Here is a 17,594-nt window from a genome sequence, read left to right as displayed (position 1 = left end):
GCCTGCCTCTCGGCCTACTTGTGCTCTCTATCTCTCTGTCAAATAAATAAAATCTTTAAAAAAAAGAAAGAAAGAAAACCCTAACAGTTGGGGAAACTCCTTTTTATGCTTTTCCCTTTCTCCATACAAAAATATAGGAATGCCTGGACTCAATGTCTACTCCATGTTCTTCCCAGATGTTTCATGTTGCCGACCAGCCCTATGTTTGGGAGTCTCCAATGGCTTCCAGATCCCCCAAAGTTCTCTATGCACGCAAAAGACTCAAGGATTTCCTGGCGTATTTACTAAAAGATCATAAAAGCTATCCTAATTCAGTCCTAAGCTCTCCCGTATTTTATTTTGATAACACTTGCATGAAATCACAAAGTCTATGAAGCTTGGTGCTAAGTGCTCCCCGTATGTGCGGTTCTTGAGTCAGCTGCAAAGATGAACCCTTGCAAGTTTATCTCATGCCTGACAAACGGGCTAGGTTCCCAAAAACTCACACTGCCACACCTCCAGTGTTGAGGCAGTAAATAAAGAGAGGTAACTTTAATGGACAGGCTAGTAAAGAAATGGCTGGCTGTGGGATACAGACAAACTCCTTCATGGTCAACCATGGGAGCCAGTTCTGAGAGTCAAATTTCCAGGTCATTGGAAAAAGGTACGGACCACAACTTTCAACCTTGCAAATCCTGGCAGTGCCCACGACAAGCATCCGACATACAGAAGTCTGTCACCTCCCACATAGTCCCTAGCTCTCTGGCTAGGTAAAGATGTGCTGCCAGCAGAACTTGGCAATTGTCTGTATTCATAAAGCAGGAGAATGTGGTGAAAACTGAACAAAACCATTATGGAATAGACAAATGAAAGCCCTTGGCAAAGTAGAAGCTGAAATATTGAAATACTAGTTTTCTCCTGCAAGATCATGCTCCTCAGGCCCAGGGGCCACTGCTTTGAGGTGGGGAGGTGGTCCCTGTGAATTTTCTTCTCTGGTTTAAAGGAAGTATCACATGTGGTAGGCTAATTATCCTAGTCATCTTATGTCACTGTTCATAAGCCCCACAGAAATTGTTTTATGGCTGGTCTCATTCCAAAACTGTATTTCAGGGTAAGCATCCTACCTTAATGGAAGCAATATGGAGCAGAGTCTCTCCTCTATGATTTCTTTTCACAGCCATAAGGCTAGTGGGTGACAGCTTCGCTGCTGAGGGGCTAGACATCATCCGTCTGTAACTTGGGCTGTTCAGTGTAGCAGGTGGCATACCTCGTGAGAGGCTCATGGACTCGTCTGATACATTACTCTTTCTCCGCCTTAATGTGTCACCAACTTTGAGTTTGCTTGAGGGTGGTGAGGGGCAGCCAGGCGACGGTTTGTTTTCCGAAAGCACTATGTGCTGTCTGCTGGTGCCAGGAATGCTGCTCCTGTATCTCTTAGGGACGGGACTGGACCGTCTGCTGCGACGCGCACATCGCCCACTGGGACCTGACAGCAAGCACTGCTTAGATGGATGAGGATTTGCACAGAGCTTCTTCTCGGGAGTCACTTCTTCATTCCTGCTCTCCGTTGCTGGGGACTCTATGTGCTCAGCCACTGGTAAAGAGACTTCAGTTAGGCTGCCACAACCCTGTGATTCCACGGCAGAGCCACTGGCGAGTAAGTCTATCTCACCATTTGTCTGAGGACTAGGGATAACAGACGGCTGGTTGCAGAAGGACACCAGCTTTTCCTTTAATTCCTCTTTGGAGTCAAGTTCACCATCTTCTTTTTCTGCCTCCAAGTTCCATTTTTGGTTGATTTCAGCTAAAGTTTTCTTCTTCTGTTTTTTTCCAGATCTTGCAGAAGCCTTTTTAGCCTTCTCAGAAACACTTGTTGGAGGACTTGCAGAAACAAATTCGTACATGGAAGCCTGCTGAGCATTCTCATCATTTATCACTTGAGGCTGGGTTTGCACTGAAACTTTACTCACGACATATCTGACCTTCTTACTTCGAGGACTAAACCACATTTTTATTGAATTCTTCTTATTTTCTGCATCATTAAATAAATTTTCCCTAGATGTATCTTCTTTCAAATCTGATAGAAAAAAGGAAAAGAAATCTGTTACATGAACTTAGTCTCCCCCAGCTTGAGCTCCCAAAGAATTGTGTTTTTAGTTCTCCTAAGTTGTATCACATTTCTGTACCTCTTTCTCCCCTCCTAGACTATGAACTCCTTGAGAGCAGATATTCACTTACTGAACAAATATTTACAGAATCCTACTTTAATTCCAGACAACATTCTAGGGACTGGCGATACAACAGAGAACTAAACATGGAACTTAAATTCCACTGAGGATGGGCAGAATAGACAAATAAATAAATAGAACATACAGCATGCTGGCGGTAATAAGAGCCATGGAGAAAAGATACACTAGATCGACAGATAGGCAGTCAGATATGGGATTTAATAAGCAGTAGTCAAAAAAATTAAGACTTGCTAAATGATGCTTAATTTTTTAAAAATACTTCTGGAAAACAACCAATATACTACAATAATCAGTAATTCACTACAACAATCAATAATTCACTACATGGCCAAATTAAAAGAAAACCATATGATTTTCTCAACAGGTACAGGAAAAAAAAAGACAAAATCCAGTATCCATTTATGATTTTAAAAAAGAATCAGCAAGTTAAGGATAGGAACTTCTTCAACCTGATGAAGGGCATCTACAAAAATACACAGAGCTACTATCCTCCTTAACAGTAAAGGACTGCAACTACCATTTTGTTCCTACAAAGGAACAAGGCAAAGATGTCTGTTCTCACCACTTCTATTCAGCAACATAATGAAAGGTCTAGATAGCACACCAAAGTAAGAAAAAGATCTAAAAGGCACACAGATTATACAGGAAGATATAAAACTGTATCTATTTACAATTGACTTGCATCACTATATAGAATATCCCAAAGAACTTTTTTTTTTAAATTAATGAAACTAACAAGTACCTTTAACCTACCAAGGTCATAGAATACAAAGTCAATATACCAAATTCAACTTCAACTATATTTCTATATAATAACTATAATAACAATGAACAAATGCAGAATGAAATTTTTTTTAAAAAAATTGGTATTAAAATAGTACAAAAAAGTACTTAAGTAAATCTAACAAAGTATGTACAAGTTATGAAAATTATGAAACACTGTTCATGAATAGGAAGACTCAAAATTGCTAAGTGTCAATTCTCCCCAATAGATCTACAGACTATATATAATCCAATGAAAATTCCAGGCTTTTTTTGTAAAAATAGACAAGCTGATTCTAAAATTTACATGAGAAAGCAAAGGAACTATAATATGGAAAGTAAAAGACCTAGAATAGCCAAATCAACACTTAAGAAGAACAAAATTGGAGAACTCAGAGACTTGTGAGTTCAATTGACTTCAGACAAAATCAATCTAGGGATTTAAGGACAATAGTCACAACTCTTTAAGTCCATCTAATATAACCTCAAGCTATGTAAACCAGAAATTAATGTGAATGAATGAACTACAACTACATACTCAAATATATTCTTTAGCAAAAGAAGCCAGATACAAAAGAAAACAGCTGAAACGAATCTGATGAGTTAAGTCAAAATAGTGATTATCCAGTAACTACGGGGAAAGGAGTTAGTGACTGAGAAGGGGCAACAAGAGGGGCTTCGAGAATACTGTCAATTCTTCTGGGTAAGTTCAGTTTGTGAAAATTCATCAAGCTATACAGTTATAACGTGTATACTATAAAAATTTTTTAACATTTTATTAATAATCAGATATTAAAACTCGTACAAAGATTCAGGAGAATCTAAAAAAAGAATCACTGCTCCTAAGTAGACCAGGTGCCACATTTTGTGGGTGAGGATTCTTGTACAAACACCTCGCTGCGTTAGCTAAGGTCATCAAGGAAGGCCTCTCTGTGAAACTCACTTCTGAGCTGAGACCTCACGACAAATGACAAAAGGGAAGCAGCCACATAAGGATCTAGGAAAGTGGCTCCCAAGTAGAAGGAGAGCAAGTGCCAAGGTCTTAAGTTGGAAATGAGCTTAGCACATTCAATGGACAGAAAGCCACTGTGGCTGGAGCTTGGAGAAGGAGCAGAAAATTGAGTCCGACAGGTAAGCAGAAGCATTCTATGAAGAGCTCAGCCTCAAGTTTTACTGCTGGTATTCCTCATTCCATCAGCCTCTGAAGTGGGAGGGCTTGGGACTTCTTCATCTGCAATCACTCCTTTGGTAACCTTACATCTATCTATATATACACGAACAACTTCAAACATGTACGTACAGCCCAGACCTCTTCCATGAACTCCGGACTAATATTCGACTGCCTACTAAACAGCTCTACATGCAAGTCTACTCCTAGTATTTCACACTGAACGTGACTAAAACTGAGCTCCTGATCCAAATCCTCCCAAACCTCCTACAGTCATCCCCATCTCAGTAAATGACACATCATCGATCCAGTAGCTCAGGAATCAAACTTGGCTCTCTTTCATATCCTCTATGCAAAATGCAAGTTCTATAGTTCTACCTACAAAATACATCCAAAATCTGACCACTTCTTACTGCCTCCATTCCTGCCAGCATGGTATAAGACACCATCATCTTGCACTAGATTATTATAACAACCTCCTAAATAATCTCCCCGATTATGTACTTGCTTCCTCCCCCATAAGTGTATTCTTAACACAGCAGTCAGTGATCCTTTTATAACTGGTCAAATCATGTCACTAAAACCCTCCTGACTTCTACTCTGACTCTGAATAAAAGCCAAAATGTTAGTAGCCATCTAACGGGTCAGAAACAACCTGATTTTCCATTACCTTCCTGATCTCCTCTCCTGCTCTCTCCTTATTCCATTCTAGCCACCGACCTCCTTGCTGTTTCTCAAACCAATAAAATGTTTTATATAAGTCAGATGGCATGACTACATCTATGTTTTACAAGATCAGTCCTGACTGGAGAGAAAACACATTGGAAGAAGGCAATGGGTAAGAGGCCAAAGTAGGAGTATAAGTAGATGATAACAGACTGGAGAGGTGGTAGAAGGGGGGGAGGGGGAAGAACTCTTTGAAAAGTATTTAGGAGATAAAATTTACAGAATTTGGGGCGCCTGGGTGGCTCAGTTGGTTAAGCGACTGCCTTCGGCTCAGGTCATGATCCCGGAGTCCCGGGATCGAGTCCCGCATCAGGCTCCCTGCTCAGCAGGGAGCCTGCTTCTCCCTCTGACCCTCCTCCCTCTCATGCTCTATCTCTCATTCTCTCTCTCGCAAATAAATAAAATCTTAAAAAAAAAAAAAAATTTTTACAAAATTTGGTGATGCAGTGAATACAAGAAGGCAGCAATGACAAAGATGATTCACATATTTCTGGCTTACACCACTGAAGGCACCTAGACACACTGATGTGGGGGACACAAGCTGCCAGGGATCCTGAGCAGCCTGTATGTTTCTGCAGGGTATGCCAAGAAGGCCCTGGCTGCTCTTCACCCAGACCACTTCTTAGGACTGTGTTCCCAGCGAGCCTCTCTGAGGGATGTGGCAATGTCTCCCTGTGGGAAAAAGAGCAGACCGATTTCTGCTTACTATAATTCCCCAAGGTTAGAGTTCATTTCCTGTATTGCAACCCACTGTGTGTGCAGGATTCCACAATGAGGCCTTTGCCAATTATGATCAAAAATGCAAAATTGCTATATAAAACATTAGCAAATCAAATCCAGGAATTTCAAAGGCAAGATGGTAAGATATTTGCAAATTGTAAATGTGTATACCCTTGCACAAAGCAATTTCACTTCTAGTCATCTTTCTTACCAAGTATAGAAAATACCCACGCATGTACCTGCAAACATAAATGTGTAAGAATGTTAACTGCAGCAGTATCTGGAATAGCATAAATTAGGGAAAAAAAGCAGTGTTCATCAATCAGCAATCGGTGAACTATGGAGCAGGTAGACTACAAAATCGTATGTGGTCACTATATACATCAGTGGACAACCCAGAGATCTTCAAGACACTTTTAAGTGTGGCACAATCCCATTTATGTTCTAAAAGTTCTACTGCATTTATGTCCAAATAGTTTCATAAATTCACAAAGGAAAAAATATAAAGTTAAACAATGAAAACAGTACCTCTGTAAAAGAAAGGGATTTTCTACTTTCAGCAGAGGGAAAAGGGTAGAGGAGGACTTTCACACTTTATACACTTTGATATAGTTTAATCAGTTGTAAAAAAGAATGCTTTTATTTCTTATGTAAATTAAACAGCAAACAAAACCTGTTTAAGGTTATAAACGTGGCTGCTGAAAAGAGGTGACATTTGAACTGATACCTATTTTTACTAAATAAACATCAAAACTTTTCACTAAGTACACACTATATGTGATATTATAATTTATAGTAAGAAAATAGATTTGGTTTTCATCCACGGTTCCCTGTACAGAAGTCCAAAAACCCTTGTAATGTCCTAGAGAATCCATAGGGGCATCTTTTGTTTTAAGTATTTAGTCAGTTCCAGTGCCTAAACTAGTTCCGGAGGAAATGGGTGTCTTCTGTTATTCATCACAGCTTCTTTCAACCACACCGAAGCTTATGTTAATGAGGTGACTTCCGGAGTCCCTCTAGGGATGGGGGCTGGTTGCCAGGGGAACCAATCAAGATTAGAGTTACAACTTTCAGTCGCACCCTCAACCTTCAAGAGGGGAGAAGATACACGTTGAATCAATCACCAATGGCCAAGGATTTAATCAACTGTGTCTATGTAATGAAGCCTTTAAAAGAAAAAACCCAAAAGGAAGGGTTTGGAGAGCTTCCAAGTTGGTGAACACGTGGAGGTGCTGGGCGAGCGGCACACCCACAGAGGGTATATAAGCCTCACACCCTTTCCTTCATGCCTTGCCCTACGTGAATCTCTTCTATCTGGCTGCTCCTGAGTTATATCCATTTATAATGAACAGTAATCTAGTAAGTAAAACATTTTCTTGAGTTCCATGAGCCACTCTAGCAAATTAAACCAACCCAAGGAAGTCATGGGAACCTCCAATACATAGTCAGCACCTAAAGGGTGGGGGGGGGGGGTCTTGTGTGACTGAGCTCTTAACCTGTGGCTTTGACATTATCTGCAGGCAAGCAGTGTCAGAACTGAGTGAAAGAAACTGTAGGACACTCAGTGTCACAGAATGACTTAATGTGGGGAAAACCCACACATCCGGCATCAGAGCGAAAAAAAGGAAACACACAGGCAAAGTGAGTTTTTCTTCACACTATGTATGTATTATAATCTCTATATGCATTGCATTTTTTAGACCTACCAATCTTGCCCATTAACAGATTTTTAAGAAATAGTCAGTGAATGAGTTGTATAGTGATCTACTTTCTGATTCTGTCAGTGATCCCCCTTTAAGTTGTCTTCTTTTGTTTTTGCCTTTAAGCCCATTCATTTTTCTTTAAAAAACATTGCCCTCAACATTCTTGCCTCCCACCCCACACAGACAGGTAAAACCAACCCAGGTCAGCCCAGCACAGTTGTGAGCACAATCAACAGTGCTGAAAAAATACTGATGAATAAATTATTTGATATCTGCTCTTAAACCTTGACAAGTATTTCTATGAGAGGTTAGACTTTAAGGGCTAGAAGAAAACTTAAGAGTCACACATCCAATTCTCTCACATAAAGACGAGAAATTAAAGGAGAGGGAGGTCGGTCGCCCAATCCGGCACTTCTCTCCTCCACAAGAACTGGATTACCATGAGGCTGTTTCAGGTCAAAGAGCGAGCACAGGAAAGGCAGGTAAACTGGAAAACCACCACCAGCACCACCTTTCAGGATTAACAATGCCTAACAAATAATTTCCTACTGCCTGATACTCATTCTCCAAATTAACACAGACTTAATCTCCTTTGACCAACTAGAGCACTTGGAATATGTTTTATTCATCCTATTTAAAAAAAAAGAAGAAAAAGGAAGCTATCTGATTATGTATTTCTCCTGAGACATTACTCCTCATTCAAGATGAAGAGAACTCTTTATAAGCCTTCTCTTACATTACAGAATCTAAAGCAAAGTTTTAACAAAGTTCTAAAACTAAGTTACTTTAAGAAGAAAACCAATGGCAGCATCTTACTCTAAGAACTGGTAACATCTGCTGTGTAGGAAATAAATGTGTCTGATGCTACTAAGGTGTTATATAAAATTGTCAAGTGTGCTTATTCCTGAAAAGTTTTAATATTTAACAGATAAAACATAATTTTAGTTTCATTTTTCTTATTTGTTTCTGGGAATACATTTCTTCTCAACATCCTCATGTCTTAAAATAACAGCAAGAGAAAAGGAAATTATGAAATATTATTTTTGAATTCCTTTCAGGTATTTTTTATTCACACAAAACACTATTATCAGTTTAAAATTATTAATACACCAGAGGATTAGTAACTACAATCTCTCAAAACTCTTAAGTTCAAAATTGATTCTTCTATTCCTCTTTCACCTCTTATTTCTTGAGTATAAAACTATCTTTATAAATAGATCTGCCAAGTAAAGATGGCACTTTAAACAGGTAAGAAAAAATGAAAACTAGTGGATTATAAAAAACAAATGATTTTGTATTTAACTCTGTAGAAATTTCATAGACCTTATACTCTGCCTAGCAAAGGAATTCAGTCAAACTCCCTTCTACTCCAAAGAAGCCATCTCTTCCTCCTGGGGCAAATGGAAGCATTACAACTGGCTAGACAGTGAGCCAGCAAACCCAGCTGGAAGCAGGAGCGTGTATCTGAGTAACGTCAGACTCTGGGGCACTCTTCTTATGTCCTGGCTGAACATCAGCTGACCCATAAAATGTTATCAGGTCAGGATCTTGGAAATAAAAACAATCAGAATAAGGTATCCATTCACACAGAGACTAAGTCTAATTTCTAACAAGGTCTTTTCTCTGCAGTGATTGGTAGACTTCAAAAAACAAGTCATTTGTGATATAATCTCGAATCTAGAGGAAAGGTCAACATGAAGTTGTTACCAGGATTGTTTTTTTAAGACTAAGGATTACAAAGACTGAAAGGTTAATCCTCTGGTAGTCTGTAAAAACTTGTATTTGATGTTCTAAAATTTATTTTAAAGCTAGATGATGACATTTTCAATTAAACACAAGTCAAATGCTGAAGTCCTTAATACTTAAAAAAATTTACAAAATGTAGAATTAGCCACTTAAGGGAAAATTAAAGTAGCAGCAACACACTCAACTGACTAAAAAATCTAAATCTAAAATTTAAGACAACAATTTCATATTCAGGTGTACCTACCCCTTAACTTATAAAGAAGTGAGTGAAAAGAGCATATGTTCATGTAATTTATATGTACACAATAATTTACTAATCATCCAGTAACAATGCATACACTCAGGAAGATTTCATGTTGACCTTTTCTCTAGATTTGAGACTATATCAGAAATGACTTGCTTTTGAAATTACGCTTCTTGTCCTAACTAAGCAAGGACCATAACAGCAAATGTGATTGTAAATCCTGGATTTTACACAGTTATCTAAGTTAAGACTGTAAAAAGCAAAAGCACCACCCTGCTGGAACATAAATCATATTATTAACAGCTACAACAATTTTTATGAGTGAATGCTTCGAAGCACAATAAATTGTCATGTTCATTTCATGAAGAAAAATACTGGTCCTTCCTCTACACAGTAAATTTCTTAATGATGACATTTTAAAAAATTCTATTCTCTGAATATAAATATTTCTGAGAAAACCACAAAATATCGAGAAACAGAGATGCACATGTTGCTAAGGAGCAGCTTAGCCAAGTTTTTTCTTAAAATTTAATAATAAACTATAGAAGGAGGCAATTAGAAAATGTGATTTAGCTATCATTAATCTACATCAAAGGATTATAATTATGTACATTGTGTGCCTTTCAAATTATTCTATTATAGGTTTCACAAGAGAAGTTGAGAAATCTCTTTGACAAACTAGTCCCTTATTAAAAATCAAAGTACTTTGCTACCATCTGTGCAACATTAACGCCTTTACTGAAGAATGATTTGTTTGTAAGAAGTACTCAGTTCCATTTAAAAAAAAAAAACAACAGCAACACAGCTATTCAAATGTTCATCTTCATCTATTATAAAAAAGTCATAACATATATGAAACACTATGTAATTCACTCCAGAAAGACAAGCCTCTCTCCGGAACCCAGAAAACAGAAAAGGAAACTGTGATCCAATGAAAGCACCATCAAAGGGCTTTTGTTTTTAACTGTCCCACCACCACCAACACATTCCTCAAAGAGCCTGACCAGCACCTGCCAAGTCAGATTTAATAGGATGGGAAGCAATATAAAATACAAACATTTAAATTTGACTCTATTAGTAGAAAGCAGATTATGTTATAAAGAATAAGGTAAAATTATCCATAAATGGTTGTCAGAAAAATTTGCGACAGACAATCTTTTCTCTTTAAAGTACACTGAACTGAGGAAAATCTGTTCGAGTATTTGGAAGCTCATTTTAAAAAGTATTTCTATAAATCAGGCTTCTTTATCTCCAGTATACCATGTACCATGTTCATGATTTGACAAGCTCTTCCTAATTACCCACCTTAATTATGGTAATTATGTATTTTATAGTAAATGCAAGTAACAAGGTTCATTTGAAAGATAAATTGTGAACTACAGGGTTTAAAAAAATAGAGATGTAGGAGATAGCCAACCATCCTGCTTAAATCATCATCCTCAACACCCATTTAACAGAACCGTATGATTTTCAAGCTAGACCTTAGGGATAACTTAATTGAATACCCTTATTTTATGAGACCCATTTCCAATTTCCTCATTATAAAGAGGACAAACCATTATTTGTCCCCAACTGTTTGTTCCCTGTACCTATTCACTGAGTACACCTTATACCACTTTAGTTTTAGGAGTACTTGCTATATAAATCAACATGAATTACTACATAAAATGTTGAATACACTATAAAGAAACAAAGAACAATACTCTCCAACTCAAATGCCCTTTGAGGCTAGTTTGTTTTGGGGCCCTCAGGAGGAAAAGTTGATGACAATGCAACTGATAAGCAGAAAAGGCTCTGCACCATGTAATTTACAGATCTGGACAGATATTTTTATTTCAATATGCTTATTCTCTAGATTTACCATCTTCTATAAAAGGAGCAAAGGAGGATGTTACCATTATAAAATGAATTGTTGAAACCAAAACCTAAGAATTTGTTTTAAAATTGCTTTAATTAAGTTTAGTCTTTGGGATATGAATTGAGCCTTAGCACTTCCAATCTGTCTCCAATTCAAAAAATATAATGAACACCTACACTCCTCATGAAAGCTTTGAGCTAAATGATAAAACAGTAAACAAGAAACTTACAGTGTGACCTCCCTGCATAACCTAAGTCCTCGATTTCCTCACCCACAGAATAAGGGACTCAAGATGACCTTCCTGCTCCTAAAATTCTGATTATATGTTATCCAAACTGAAATTTCAATTCATTTTAAAGTAAGTAAGGTTGAAGCCAGCACTACTAAAGTATGGTAAGGCCAAAGTAGTTATTACTCACTATAATAAGGAAGATGAACACAAAATGGCTTTCGAAAAATAAATCACCATAATCCCCTCCCCAAACTCCACATCTGTTTTTAGATGAGAAAGACGGCATTCTAAAAGGCCTCAGGCCCCATACAAAAACTTGTTCTAAACTCAATGATTTTCCACAATATCTTTAGTAATGATGAAATGTGGAGGCATTTCAGAGTCCACAAAATATGAAAACCATACTAAAGACTCAAATATCACCAACCACAGTAAAATTTCTAGAGAAGTTCCCTGCTTATTCTTCTCTTCTCTTCTCTCAAGTACCATACCAGTACCCCATTATGCCATAATTCACTACCCATCAAGAGTCACCCTATTCCCTTTTTATCAGCATTAAAAATGTCACTTAAAAAAAATATCCATTACTTGTCATGGGCTAAACTGTGTTCCTCACAAACTCATAAATCCAAGTCCTACTCCCAGCACCTCCGGATGTGACCTTATTTTTGGAAACAGGGTCATTATTGATATAATTGGTAAAAATGAGTAGAGTGGGACTCAATAATGCAATATGACTGGCATCCTTATAAAAAGAGGAAATTTGCCACAAACACGCATACAGGCAGAACACCAAGTGGACACAAAGACAAACCAAGCAGAGAGGCCCTTCCCTCACAGACATCTTTCCCTCACAGACCTTGAAAGCACCAACTGAACCAACACCTCAATGTAAAACTCCTAGACTCCAGAACTGTAAGATAATAAATTTTTATTTTTTAAGCCACCCAGTTTGTTACCACAGCCTGAGCAAGCTAATATATTACTATACAGCAACTGAAGAATCAAATCAAAACATCCTGACAGAACTCTCAGAGTAGCACCCCAAATGTCAATGCATGGCCACCATTCCTAATAGACCACACGTCTTTAAGAATCTGAGGAAAGGGACGCCTGGGTGGCTCAGTCGGTTAAGCGTCTGCCTTCGGCTCAGGTCATGATCCCAGGGTCCTGGGATCGAGTCCCACATCAGGCTCCCTGCTCAGCAGGAAGCCTGCTTCTCCCTCTTCCACTCCCCCTGCTTGTGTTCCTTCTCTCGCTTTGTCTCTGTCAATAAATAATAAAATCTTTAAAAAAAAAAAAATGTTAAAAAAAAAAAAAAGAATCTGAGGAAAGCCACTTTCATGCACACATGAACATTTTTCATATTGTACACTTAAATCAAGAGTTTAGGGGCACCTGGCTGGCTCAGTTGGTGGAGCATGTGACTCTTGATCTCGGGGTTGCAAGTCTGAGCCCCACATTGGGTGTGCAAACTACTTAAAAATAAAAATCTTAAAAAAAAAAAAAAAGAAAAAGAAAGAGAGAGAGAGAGTTTAATCCTCCCCCTCTACCCCCAACATGGCCAAAGATGCATGGACTCTATTTAATCAATGGTATCTGTATGTGGAGGAGCAGATCATATACCAATCTTTTTCATTAGAAAATAAACACTACCAGCCTTACCTTTGAGTAAGAAAGAAAAAAGATGAACTAATAATGAAACTTTTCCTCATTGTGTTCTTAAAAAGATTTACAACACATTATTTTTTCAAAAAGGTAAGTACTTTTTGAACTGTGTGTGTATAATTACATCTGAAAATAAGTAAAACTTTATCACTATAGCACATTTTATCCTAAGGAATAGACTCTAATACAATGATCAGATGAAAAAAACTTTTCATAGGTAGACTGTAATTTAAATTCTTCTTAAAAATATGGACATGGTCAATAAGACTCAAAGTATTTGCCTTGTTTCTTTATTTTGTCTAATCAATTTCACCTTTAGTAACTGGCAATAACACATCATGTCAGAAATCTAACATCAGAAGATTTAAAAACAAAAATTCAACCATTTTATATAAACATTATCAATCATTCACAGCATCCTGCCAGTCAAGAAAAGGTTATCCTATAAACATAAGCAAAATGAAATGATCTGGTCAATAAAAAGATAATTCTAATATCTAATTAATGAAGATTCAAAACCCTTTACTTTCTTTCCCCAGCTAATTAGTTCTCAGCAGAAAGCACAATGGGAAGATATCCAGTTAATACACAGAGTCTAAGAACAATCTGAAAAACATTAACCCCCATTTAAATAGAAAAGAAAATGAATATTAGATTTTTGTTCTTTCAAAATGTGCTCATCTAATTAATTCAGTCTGGAAAAGTGATGCACAGAAGGTTATATTCTATCTTGTAAAAGTGTATTTAAGTGAATTTAAGGGCAAAATCTCTTTTCTATATATATTATACAGAAATTAATGTAACTGTAAAAAGCAGGCAGTGTAGGTGGTGAAAAGTGTCTAGACTGACACTCAGAAGAAATGGGCTCTATTTCTCCTGCTTCTGGTACTAACTACACATGTGAAATTAGGCAAGGTCATTTAACCTCTCTGGACCTTGGCTTCCTTAAGTTATCTCTAAGTTATCTGTCACTTCTCAAAATAATTGCAAACACTGTATATCTTAAAATCTAAAATAGGTCATCAGAATTCCTGATAGATGTTTACATATTTTATGTGATCAATATGAATTCATCAGCTACTTAATGAAGAGAGTCAGTGATATTTCTCACCTGAAAGCTTATCATCATGTAGCAAATTCCGAAGCTTACTACAAAGCTGGATCATGCTGTCCAATTGTCTATTTATCTTCACATCTTGTATCCAGGCTGGGGTATAACACACTGGACATCCGGTTCCAATGCAGTCACTTACGCAATTACTTAAAAAAAGATTAAAAGGAAAAAATACATATATCTATCAATGCATTCAGCAGAATCTTAATTCCAAAATATAAACATAAATAGAGTTTCAACAGAAGTAAATGAAGCAAAGTTTAACAAGCAATGAGCAAACATAAAATATTTGTTAAAATAATGTTTCTGAAAGAGTATAATACACACACATACAAAATCTAAATCTGAGGTTGCTTAGGTAATTTGAGATGAAGAGATTTGACTTATAGTCTGCATAATTTTTCAAGCAAATAAATCCATAGCTTCTAAAGGGCAAGAGTACAGAGAGGGACATAAATAAACATATTTAGTACCAAATGCATAACAGCCATGCATCTCAAGCTTTTGTATCCTAAATCTTAACACTGTGCTTCATGGAAAATTACTGCAAAGAGACCGGGAAAGGTATTTTTTGTTTTGTTGCCGACAAGTGTCTAAAGGCTTTAATGTAGTTTCTGAGAAAAGACACTTGGTTCTTTCAGACACTTTATAACCTGTAGACTCAATTAAACTACCTCAGGTTATCTGTCTAGAAGTTAAAGTTTCATAGTTGGGGGGAAGGGGTTCTTAACTTTAGAGGTTACAAATCCTTTGCGAATCTGATGAAGATATACATAAACTCTGGTAAAAAAAAAAAAGGGGGGGGGTTCATAATCCCCCCCTCCAAAGCTTATCTGTGGATTCAGAAATAAGAAACCTAAAAATCCACTCCTTCCTTAGCCTCACCAGAGGAACTCCAACAAGACTGGTAACCTAACAGTGATGAAAGCCAGATCTCCCCCAAACACCACATTCCTTTCCATGGGACCTACTATTTGCAGGCACAGAGGATTCTTAAAATATGAGCTTCTTCCAGAAAAAGCCTGTAGCATTTCTACTCTTTGCATCTTAGATTCTGGCATGATTCTGATGCAAAGTAACTCAATAAATGTTATAAAATGAATCTGTAAACCATAGTAGAGCTAGGAGAGATTATACTCAATAAATGTCAAATTTCTTTCTTCCTTTTTTTTTTTTTTTGAGAGAGTGTGTGCGGGCAGGGTAGGGGGCAGAGGTGGGCAGAGGGAGAGGGAGAGAGAGAATCTTAAGCAGACTCCACGCTCAGCAAGGAGCCCAACACGGGCTCAATCTCACGACCCTGAGATCATGAAATGTCAAATTTCTGTAGCAAAAAAAGGAACTTCTTGGGAGTTTCTTTGCTTGTAGTTATGAACTCTTAACTTAAAACCCCAACATATAAAAAGGGGAAACTGATTCCACAAGGGACTTAAATCATCAATTATTGTGTAATACTTAAGTATTTGAGGAACATTAGTGACAACAGTCACAATCGACTCATCAAGAATCATTACCTTATTTTCAGATGAAGAAAATGAGACTCAGGTAAGACACTTAACCTAGCACCACACTGGTACCCAGATCAGTCTATTTTATACATTCTATAATGTTCATCTTTTAACTGTTCTCAAATTATTTTGTAAACATAAATCTAGAATTCTGGGGAAAGATGTCATTTCTCAATAGATCTGTGTAACTCAGTAAGTCAGTATTTTCCAAATGACCAAAGCATGATGTCAGAAAATCATGCTGGGTAAAAGATCCATTCAAAGCACAGGATAAACCAGTGAAATTTAATGTAACAGAATACCAAAAATTCATTGTTATCCTTTTAGATTCCACACCATAATAAATCTAAAGAAACTAGCACTTGCCAAATAATGGTGTAGTATCAAAGAATATCCAAAATTACCTAAAAAGGCTACTTAAAAATCCTTCCTTTTTCCAATTATGCAGATGTATAATACAAGATTTTCCTCACATGCTGCAATCAAAACAATATATCACAACAGATTGATTACATAAGCAGGTATGAGATCTACTGTCTTCTATTCAGCAAAACAATAAAGAGATCTGCATAAATATAACAGTGTCACTCTTCTCACTCGTTTTTCTTTGTTTATGGTCATTTTTCCTTAAAAAAGTGTTACTTATGTTACTATGTAAAGAGTTTATTATTGTTATTTTTAACTGAACAGTATTTTTTAAATGTCTCGGTTTTACATGGCGAATACACACATAAAACTGCTTTGGGGTCCTCAACTTTTAAGGGTGTAAAATGATCCAAAGCCAAAAAGTTTGCATATGTCTGCCATATGTTTTAAATGATTTCTATCTTAAAAAGAATACATGGGCTATTTTTATCAGGGACTGGCATGAAAGTACCTTGAAACTACAACACTGTCAATGACATGAAAATCTGTGCCCCTCCCCCAACCCCCCTCCCCCGCCCCACTTCTATGCTTCAGCTAGACTGGTATATATCAAACCATCTTTTAAAACTGCATGATATTTACAGCATTGCTCAACAGTTTTACACAGCCTCAAACCTGCAAAGACTACAGTTACCCTAATTCTTGGCATCACATAATCAAAATGAACCAAAATTGCACTGAATCTATTCTTTCCTGTGATCATGTCATATACAGATGACCACTTTCTAAGATGTTCTCATGCCTCTCTTAATCTTTCATTGGCCATTTTAAGTCACAGACCCCTTTAGAACCCAATTAAAGGTACAGATCTCTCTCACACTCCACACTCACACATACACACACAGACACACACTTTACATACAATTTCATGGAGTTGGTTATGCTCCAGCAGATTTGTCACTGATGTATTATACAAAGTGAGTCCATCAGCTGAAACAAAATAAATCTGCTTACTACCGAGTGAGGACAGGAAGCGGGCATCATTTCATAAGCCGATGATGGGAGGCTTTTTGGAGGAGGTGACATATGAGCTGAAATGTAACTGATGAAAAGTCAGCGTCACAAAAATTTGGCAGTACATTCTAGATGGAAGAAATAGCAAGTGCAAAAGCCCTGGGGCAGTAGTAAATTCGGTATGTTTAATGAACTAAAAGGAGAAGGTGGCTAGAACAGGGTGAGCTAGTGGGAAGTGTGGTTGGAGAGGCAGGTAGGAATTGGGTCCTGTACAGGGTCTTCTGAACCTTAGAGTGAAGAGTTTGGATTTTATTCTAACTGTAATAGAAGCCACTAGAGGATTTTTTTTTTTTTTAAGATTTTATTTATTTATTTGACAGAGAGAGACACAGCGAGAGAGGGAACACAAGCAGGGGGAGTGGGAGAGGGAGAAGCAGGCTCCCCGCAGAGCAGGGAGCCCGATGCGGGACTCGATCCCAGGACCCTGGGATCATGACCTGAGCTGAAGGCAGTCGCTTAACCAACTGAGCCACCCAGGCG

The 17,594-nt window shown here is 37.5% G+C and overlaps 1 protein-coding gene across 2 annotated transcripts in view; it reads right to left on the bottom strand.

Annotated features, from left to right (window-relative positions):
• Window positions 1-17,594, bottom strand: part of BARD1 (BRCA1 associated RING domain 1) — a 60,619-nt gene that overhangs the window by 28,950 nt on the left and 14,075 nt on the right. Inside the window, exons 1-3 of one of the 2 annotated variants that reach the window (XM_081813668.1) lie at window positions 16,963-17,017; window positions 14,167-14,315; window positions 1,104-2,056 (exon numbers count right to left, since the gene is read on the bottom strand). In XM_081813668.1, coding sequence (XP_081669794.1) covers window positions 1,104-2,056; window positions 14,167-14,315; window positions 16,963-16,970 — 1,110 coding nt within the window. In that variant the 5' untranslated portion in view covers window positions 16,971-17,017. Of the gene's footprint in view, window positions 1-1,103; window positions 2,057-14,166; window positions 14,316-16,962; window positions 17,018-17,594 lie in introns of those variants that run through there. The other variant, XM_081813667.1, reaches the window with a different exon arrangement.

This window comes from Leptonychotes weddellii, chromosome 3 (assembly GCF_054177405.1).
Source record: "Leptonychotes weddellii isolate Sample4059 chromosome 3, ASM5417740v2, whole genome shotgun sequence".
Classification (NCBI taxonomy): domain Eukaryota; kingdom Metazoa; phylum Chordata; class Mammalia; order Carnivora; family Phocidae; genus Leptonychotes; species Leptonychotes weddellii.
This window is presented reverse-complemented; position numbering and strand designations above follow the sequence as displayed.